This window comes from Solea senegalensis, linkage group LG15 (genome assembly GCF_019176455.1).
Source record: "Solea senegalensis isolate Sse05_10M linkage group LG15, IFAPA_SoseM_1, whole genome shotgun sequence".
Taxonomy (NCBI): domain Eukaryota; kingdom Metazoa; phylum Chordata; class Actinopteri; order Pleuronectiformes; family Soleidae; genus Solea; species Solea senegalensis.
In genome coordinates this window covers 19,345,194-19,355,145 of record NC_058035.1, presented here as the reverse complement: position 1 = coordinate 19,355,145, position 9,952 = coordinate 19,345,194, and the positions used below count along the sequence as shown (strand labels likewise).

Below are 9,952 nucleotides of genomic sequence, written 5' to 3'. Positions count from 1 at the left end.
TATGTAAACTGGACCAGAGTGCTGGACAATAGTCAAGATGTAATATTAGCGTTAAAGCCAAGATAAATATCCTCATGGATTACTTTGTTATTACTTTGTTATTACTTTCTGTAATAACACAAATACCATTTCCCATTTTAGGTGTGTTTTCACCACTGATTTCACAGCCTGAGTGTGACTCACTCTTGTGTGCTGCTCTCACACGGGCGTGACCTCACAGGTAACTGACAGGTAACTGACAGTTAGGTCACACAGAATCCTGGACCTGAAGACGACCAAGTGAAAGTATGGGTAAGCGTCTTACATTTTCATATTAGATTTTTTTCACATCCAGTTCCTTTAATGTTGCTTTTTTTAAAAAAATGTTTTGTGAATTTATTTAAAGAAATAATACAGGCGTCATTATGAAAAATGGCACGTTTCAAAGGCTAATATTATGCATTCAATGGAAATTGTTTTATAAGTTCATTTTATAAGTTTAGATACTCTAGTGGAATGTAAAGTGTTACCAAAAAAAACACCATATCACTTATTATCTGTGCATAATGTAACATTTCTGACAATGTTTTTATTTTCTATATCTGTGGATATAAATCTTTAGTAAAATAATTCTGGACAAAAATGTATTTGCTGACTCAAAAATAATAATCAACACATTATTCCCGTTGACAGCCCCTCAGAACTGAGTCATCAGAATCAGAATACTTTTATTATCCCTGAGGAAATTATAAATTAAATTTAAATATCACAAAAACCTTGTTTAAAACAAGAATGGGACAAATATACAACGTGTACAGGACAGGAATGATCAATATGATCATTAATAAATGTGAGTGCTTTATGTCATAAAGTTCAGATTTGCTTTTGTAAACTGTTCATAAAACAGAGAACAGTGGAACATTCATGTCACGCTCTGGATCAGACTCTGCAGACTTGACTGACCACCAGCAGCAGCCTGACGCTCCAAAACAACCAAAGGTACATTTATGTCCACAGTTCAAACATCAGCTTCTCTGCACGTCTGTTGAACAGGAAGCATTTATGTTAATATTATTATATCAGTGTTTATTATGTAAACACTGACTAACAGTGACGTCCACTTGCTTCAGTCCCCACTAAAGTGCACGTGTGTATTTGTAGAAACCAAATGAGGACATTTTACGAACGTGGGCTGATCCGAACTGAGATCGGGCTGATCCTGATGTTCCGTCACAGCTTTAAAAATGCTGTTTATGGGATAACTCTTAGAACACAGAAAAAGAAAAAAATAAATATGGAATTTTGTGATTTCTGCACAATTATTGCTGCTGGTTTTTTTCTATACTATATAAAATGAATCATACGAACCTTTGACTCAACAACACATAAGAAGACATGCATTTGTAAAGCCTGAAGACGTGTGTATAAACACACAGCCCCAGGATGTCCATATAAGGAGTTGTGTATTATTCCCACAGCAATTTACCAAGGGTGCACCTGGATTACGACTTGGTTTTAGGGTTAGAATAAGTTTTAGGTTAAACTCATGTTTAGGGTTAGGCATTTAGTTGTGATGCAGTCTTTTTGATTAAAAAAAAAAACTTTCTTAAGAATGGATTTAAAAGACAACAGTGACGCTGGGATTATACAGGAACAAAATATCGCAATTTTACTTTTAGTTTATGTCATTGTTCTGTTTTTGTTTAAGTAAAATTCTGTCATTTCAACTTAAATGGGCTGCCCTAAAATTCCAATTTAAGTATTTTATCTCCGTTGGGTAGTTGTTTGAACTTCAGTAAGTGTAAGGTTATTTTTATGTTGTAAATGAGTAGATGTGCAAGTACTAGAAAATAAAATTTACTTTAACTTCAATTCCCGTTTCACATTTTGCAGAAATAATGCTTAACCAACCCTGAGTTAAATAATTGTAAACGAAAAACTGGTTTAATTGAGGGTCTTAGAAATGTTGCTGGACCTTTAGGCGAGTCAAGCCTCTGAAATTTGAGAAGCTCCTTGATACAATAAAAGAATCAAGCTCTTCTTTGCCTGTATCCCTTGTTACTTTGTCACTAGCAGAACACCTGATGTTGCAGCAACAGACAAGCACATCAAACTAAATAATAATTCTAATAATTAAACAAAGTAATAATAAGGTGGATCATCTCAGCGAGAAAAAAATATTTATAAAGGATCTCTACTCTTCTTTCTTAGGCATGGCAAATATAATGTGCTAATAAAGAGGCTTTGTTTGCTGAAGCACGACTCAAGTGTTTCACAGTCAACCAAAGGAGATCAGCACAAGCAGAGGACATTTAATAATCTTTAATAATCTTATTTTTCACTCATCAAACACAGTCTCTGAGATGGTCATGAGATGGTCAAGTTCCTAACTGTGTTAATCATGTCCTTCTCTATCTTCTATATCCAGTCCACATCAGACTTTGACAGCCTCTCTCGTTGTGCCGCTTGCTACAACCCCAATATGAACTCCATGACTTGGCGAGGGGAAGACGGTGAGTCAAGCTCTTCAGCTGGAGACTCCGGTCCAGAATTAAGCTCTGACTCAGAGTCAGAGTCAGAGTCCAGCTCCAGCAGCAGCTGGTCTGCTGTTGAAGAAACACCTGAGGAGCCTGAAATGGAGACACGCTTATCTGCACATGATTCTGATGCAGATGATGCTGAGCCTGAATCTGCAGCTGGGGATGCTGACGGACGGGAGGGGACAGGAGAGATGCTGCACGGGCAGCGAGGAGAGAGAGGGACCAAAGGGAGGATTAAAAGAGCTCCACTCGTCAAGTCTTTGACCCTGCCTCCCTCTTTCACTCCTCACCTCAGACCTGTCTCCCTCCTGCCCCGCCCACGAACCATGGTCTCCACCCTGCACCTGCAGGTGCTGCCCAAGGTTCACAAAGATGACACCGTAATCAACATCTGCCAACAGCTGCCTAAGAGACACAAGGGAAAATCTGAGGAACGTTATGGAAGAGGTAAGGGAGGAGAAGACGGAGACGGAGGAGGAGGAGGAGCAGGAGGAGGGCAGCAGCCGGGGAACTACCATAAGCCACTACCATTTCAGGTGGAACACATGATGTTACCATGGCAACAGAGTTCACCACCGATGTTACAGCAGCAGCAGCAGCAGATGTCGTATCCATACCAACATTTCCACCCTGTATCAGCTCAGGGTAAAGAGTCATCACCTGCTTTACACACACAACCTATGTCGCACCTGCTGACACCGTACACACAACCGCAACTGTGGAGAACCAACGCACAACAGACACAACATCTGCACACACTCCCTCCACAGCCATGCTGGTACTGTCACTGTCTGCACGACAAAGCCCCCGCGTCTAACTTTTGGTGATTTTTGTTCTAGTTGTTGTTGTTGTTGTTGTTTTTCATCTTCTTCTTCTTTCAGATTCTTGCTTTTAGGGCCATCACAGAGGATCATCTGCCTCCATCTTGTCCTATGCTTTGTGTCCTCCTTTATTACACCGCCTGTCCTCGTGTCCCCCTTAACAACATCTGTGAACCTTCTCTGTGGTCTTCCTCTTTTCCTCCTCCATCTTCAACATCCTTTGTCAAATATAATCACTGTCCCTCATTTCTAAACTGGTCCATCTTGGTCACTCCCAACGGAAATCTCAGCATCTTCAGCTCCGCCTCCTGTCATTACTTGATTTTATTTCTGTGTTTTTAGCCTGTTTGCAGTCAGTCAGTCATCAGTCATCACCAGAGGGTCGCGGGGGTACACCGGGGTACACCCTGGACAGTTTGCCAGTCCATCGCAGGGCCACACACACATAGAGACAAACAACCATTCACTCTCACATTCACACCTATGGTCAATTTAGGGTGACCAATTCACCTAATCCCCATATTGCATGTTTTTGGACAGTGGGAGGAGAAAACCCACGCACACACGGGGAGAACATGCAAACTCCATGCAGAAAGGCCCTTGTTCCACCCGGGGCTCGAACCTGGGTCTTCTCGCTGCAAGGCAAGAGTGCTAATCACTACACCACCGTGTAGCACCATGTTTGCAGTCATTGTGCTTTAATAGCGCAATGTCTGTCTTTTAACCTGAAATTTCTCAAAAAAATTGACAATAAACTGAGTGATATCCAGTATGATAGTATTCATAGGTGTCCTAGACAGAACCTAGTCAGAATTGATGGAAAAATGTCTTTTATTGTAACTCAGATTTCAGATTTTAGTGAGAGAGTGCAAAAATAATGTGGAACTTTTACTAGAAATGTCTCTAAAACTGTTCTGTAAAAATATATGATATCCAGTATGCTAGTAGACATTGATGTCCTGAACACAACAGTCAGTCCTGGTCAGAATTTGTTGAAAAAACATGTTTTTATTGAAACTGGAATTTGAGAATTGTTTCAAATTGAAAAAGTTCTAATGTTGGACTTTTATTAGGACTTTCAATAAAACAGTGCAGTGAAAAAGTCTGATTTCCAATAGACTAATAGATGTCAATGTTCTGAACACAACGCTGTCAGTCTTGTTCTTAACCTACAGAGCACTCTCTTTAAACATTTGCAGTTGTGGGTCAGGATCCACAGATGGGTTGCTGGAGATTTCTTGGAGAATTTGTCATCCCTTTACTTAGGATTTATTAAATTACACAAAAAATGAAGTGATTACTCAAAAGTGTTATATCATAAGCAATTTTGGTAAAGGTGTTAAGATGTTGTCTACACTGATTTTACACTGAGCTCTCGTTACTCTGTGTGTTTTTAGTTGTACATTAGCTGTAAGCGGAGCACGAGAGGCCTTTTTGAAATTCAACACAGACTTAATTTTGGCAACAGGTAATTGGGAATCGAGACTCGACTGTAGGTCGTGGGTAAATGTGAAAGATTTGACACGTTCCATCCTCACAGGGCTGTAAGTCACATGGATCTCCCGTGTATCTGCAGCCACAATCTCTAACACAAGCAAAGTGTGCGTGTTTGTCAGCAACAGATAGATTTGTGTCAGAGGTTTGCACAGGTATTAGGACGTCTGTTCACTTTGATCACTTTGTCAAAGCCTCGCCATAATTCTAACCAGTACTGGTCTCCATGAGGACTACTGGTCCTGACAAGGTCAGTGTTTATGCCAGAAAATACAAATACAAGCACTCACAAGAGGCTCTTTGTATGTTGTGTGTATGTGTGCTTTGTTCCACCTACAGTAGCCACAAAATCTCTCCAGATGTCTCCACTGAGACAAAGTGTTTCCACTTCAGCTGCCAGCTCACTCACTGTGATGTGACGTCATCAGGGGGAGAAAATGAGCTTCATGTAGGCAAAGTGAGGACCCGCCCACTGTGTTCAAAACATGAAAGTTCATTTCTAATAAATAACACCGAGTTACTTCATAAAGTTTTGAGACTATAAACGCCTTTGGAAAACTGTGGTGTGAAGTAGGCTCAGTCTATCTTAGACTAAGGAACAAACTCCAAGTGAATTTACAGGTTTCAGACACCCCCTGGTGGCCGGCTGCAGTAGAGGTCATCAACTTTTCCTCCTCCATGTTAGTAGATGGGACATGAGTCACTTATTGCACTCACTGGTGTTTAAGTGATCATTTCTCACATAAAAATGATGTGAAATGTCATAATGGACGAGAAAAGATGGCAGCAAATTGCAATTCTATAACATTCTGATCGTATTTAACACACTTATAAAATAAAATAAAGCAGATCCGGGTTATGTGAAGCATAGGAGTTCATAGGACTCATTTTTATTCAGTCGTTTGAAGGTTGAATAAATAAAAAGGATCTGTTCTCTTGTCTTGCCTTGTTTACTTTAAACTTAAACTTTAAAACATAGTTTGGAAATAATGTATATCATAAGTAGAGGGAGGTTCAGGGGTGTTGCTGACTTTCTGAACACTGACTCCTCTGTGCATGTTCTGGGAAAATGTAGGTGTTTAATAAACCTACACAGATTCCATACACTGATGTTTACTGAAGCGTGCATGTTTTGACAAATAATAGCACATAAACACAGATGTGTTATTGTTGACAGTGGACAGCGAGCAACTCTAAATAGTAATAGGTAATAGTTGGAGGTGTCTTGGTGTTTCTCATGATTACGATTTGTAACATTTCTAAAACACTACACTGTAAAAAGGCCAAGTTTATTTAAAAAATAATGCTAGGCTCTGTTGCTTTGTTTCTGTAAACCTTTTTATTATTATTGTTATTTCAGGCTACAAAGTTGACAGAGGAGGAGTGTAATCTGCTGCACAAAGATCTCAACACCACTCTTGTTCAATTTAGCATATTCATATATTATATTTAGCACTGCTCACGCGGCACGGATCTGTGTAATTTGCCGTGGGAGTAATACACAACTCATTATATGGACATCCTGGGGGTGTGTGTGTTTATATTCACCTTTAAAAAATGTGTTTTTGTTGTGTCTTCTTATGTGTTGTTGAGTCAAAGTTACGATTCATTTTATTTCACATTTTTAGTAATGATCTAATGAGATGCCAGGGGAGGGAGAGGACACTCCCTGGGATACTGGGATACAAGAATTATTGGCTGGACTTTGTGCTCAGATTGAGTGTATCCACAGACACACAATTCCCTTCTCTCCTAGGTTGCAGAGTGGATTCATATAATTATAAATCATATTCAGACCTATGAACAAAGCAGACATATATACTGTATGCTGAAATGGAATAACTGAGTATCCCACATTAAGGACACTGATCGAATTTTGAGTTATACTGTATATAACTCAGTTGACCTCAGTCTTTAACCCTTAGAACACAGAGCATTTCGGCTGCTTTTTTCCAACTACTATATTTAAATGTACAGTATATACAGAGGCTATAAGAATGTGTAATATAGGGTTTTTCAGGACAACCTAAACAATCTGATTAAGAAAAAAACAACTATATAAACATACCGGAGCAAAAAGTACTCAAAATGAATGAAAATTTCAAATCGGATTGAATTTGTGAAATATGTCACAGTTCAAAGTTCACTTGGCTCATTTTTATGAACAAAAAGAAAAGAAAAAACAGTCTATTTTGTGACTTCTGCACAATTATTGCTACTTTATATCACTACTAAAAATGCAAAATATAATGAATCATAATTTTGACTCAACAACACAGGAGGAGATGCAAAAAAAGCAAATTTTTAAAGCCTGAATATGTGACCTATAAACACACACCCCCAGGATGTCCATATAAGGCGCTGTGTATTATTCCCATGGCAATTTACCATGGGTGCACCTGTGGCACAGATCTGTGCATTGATTTATTTGTTATTTTGCGTTTTCTGTTGCTATTTTAGTTTTGTTTGCACTGCAAATATGTTCTTATGTCATTAGGTATGACTTTATTTATTCATATTCATATTTCATAATGTAAATGGCTTGTACTACGGTTCAGGTTCTGTTGTTCTCACAGCACATAACCACAGACTTCCAAACTACAATGACAAAAGAAAGTTAGCAAACAAGTTTATTTGTATAGCAGAAATTAAATCACAAAGTGTTTTTCATTAAAAGTGATCACACAAATTAAAAAGAACTTTAATCAAGTCTGAATTAAGAGAAAAATAATAATACAAAAATAAAGAAGAAAAGTATAAAATAAAATAACATAAAATAAAACAAGATCAGCCAAATTCTAAAATAAATATGAATGTTAATGTGTAAACATGTTGTGACACCCCCCACTCTCAAAAAAACATGTAAAACCTGCTCAGGCTTGTATTGTAAGAGCTGCATTTGTTACATGAATAGCGTGACATCACACCAGCATATGACAATGTAGCCTGAAAATAAACTGAACAAAGAAGAATGTGACACTGTAAACAGTGTTGTTTGTTGACGTGTGTGCTGCTCTGGATACAGCTGCCATCTACACCATCTACACCATCTCCACCATCTCCACCATTTACACCATCTCTACACCATCTCTACACCATCTCCACCATCTCCACCATTTACACCATCTACACCATTTACACCATCTACACCATCTACACCATCTCCACCATTTACACCATCTACACCATCTACACCATCTCCACCATTTACACCATCTACACCATTTACACCACCCCAGTGTTGTTGAGTCCTGAAAACATACACGTCTGAAAATGCTGCCAGTTACGTTTTATTTTGAAATTTTTAGTCTTGAAAGACTTGACCACTGCATTATTGATCCTTATTCACCACAAGTCGACTAACACTTTTCAGTTTTCCTCAGTGGTGTACATGCTGTCCTTGTATCTACAGTATACGCACACCGCTGAAGGGTCAGCTTTTCTGTAGAAACACTTAAAAGTGCACATTGATATTCAAATTGTGTGCTCTTTTTTTGTTGGTAATTGTGCTGGTGGTCTGGCAACACATGCCTCTTTCAGTGTGTGTGTGTGTGTTTGTAGCACTTTACTAGCACTGCAGGCTAATGCGTCACAGCTATCAGCATAGAAAGATGGTTAAACGAAACAAAAGCAAGTGTTTTCAACAGCCTGTTCCTGCATCTGCAGCCACTTCAGAGGACAAAAACAAAGTGTTAGCCTGACGCTCACATTACTCCCACTGGTAAATGAAAGAAAAGGGCACACGACACCACTGCCAGTGTTGTAATGTAACAAAGTACAAATAGAATAGAATAGCATTTGATTTAAATAGGGACAATACAGTTAACATCGTTCCAATATAAATAATGCAACTGTTGTGCTGTACGAGGAGTTTATAGCTATTGCTAGTTTGCAACCCGTGTCCCTAGTTGTGCTTTTACATGAACAGTATAATAAAATATACATGATCAAACGCGTTAAAACTACTCTAAAGCACAGAATTACATAACACATGTATATGCATGTGTGTAAATGCATATACATATTCACTACAAGCTAAACTAGATTACACTCAATAACAATTGTCAATGACAAATATAAGACATAATCAGTACAATAAAATGTGATAAAACTTGCTAAAACTACACTTGATAGTACATTAAAACACAACTTGCAAGTATAAATAAACCTTCTATACATTCCTTTTAGTATCATATACTTTAAGACTTTTACTTAAGTAATATTATAAAAAAAAAAGGCTTTAACTTCTACTAAAGTCATTTTCTGGTAAGATACTTTTACCCTTTTAGGTACTTTACACAAGACTGGGCATCTCTTAGTCAGGCTGCTATAGACCTAGATTCCTGTGGTGCACTCACACTCACCCTCTCACACTCAGGGTATGAATATGACTTCATGACTTCATTACCATTAACCTTGTTCTTTCTCTCCCTAGTTTGTGTCTTTCCTTCCTGTCCCCTCTCTGTCCTCATCTTGCAGGCTGCAGGATCCAGATCCAGTTTCGAGGCTATTATTATAATCATTAGCAGTAGTATTTTAAAACTTAAGTACATTGTATATCAGAAAATGACTTTTGATACTTAATTCCAGTAAATGTCATATACTTTAAGACTTTGACTTCGGTAATATTAAAAAAACTGACTTCAGTCATTTTCTAAAGAATGCCTTTAAGATACTTTCACCTCATCATTTCTCTCATAATTTAAATCCTTTTAAAATAATTTTCTCCATAGTTGTTTTTCATTAGTGTTTTGTGAAACTAAAGCGATGCTGTATGTTTTCATGTGTTGTCAGTATGAGTGCAAGTTATTGCTGTTCTAAATGCAGTGACATAGTAATATGGATGTAGCCTCATGGTTCATGATAGTTCAGTGAAAAACATTTGTGTTATTTAGAACTCGTTAGTTGTTTAACAGGAAAAACACATTTCCAAAGCTCACGTCATGTTTACCCTGTAAAACCGCATTACTATGTGCAAATGTGTGTAATTAGTTAGTAAATTAGTCACAGTGAGAGCAATTAGTTTGGCTGCTGTGCATCTGAGAAGCTGCAGCGTGGAGTGTGAACAGTAGTTTGGTTTATATCGTGCAGAATTATGTCACAATAATCAAAGGACAC

General features: G+C 38.1%; 1 protein-coding gene across 1 annotated transcript; it reads left to right on the top strand.

Annotated features, from left to right (window-relative positions):
- The first annotated feature begins 84 nt into the window (after window positions 1–84).
- LOC122782179 lies at window positions 85–3,666 on the top strand. Its single transcript, XM_044046423.1, has 3 exons — window positions 85–291; window positions 887–978; window positions 2,408–3,666. Exons 1-3 carry the CDS (start codon window positions 288–290, stop codon window positions 3,344–3,346), a joined length of 1,035 nt encoding a protein of 344 aa, XP_043902358.1. The 5' UTR covers window positions 85–287; the 3' UTR covers window positions 3,347–3,666.
- Window positions 3,667–9,952: the final 6,286 nt, after the last annotated feature.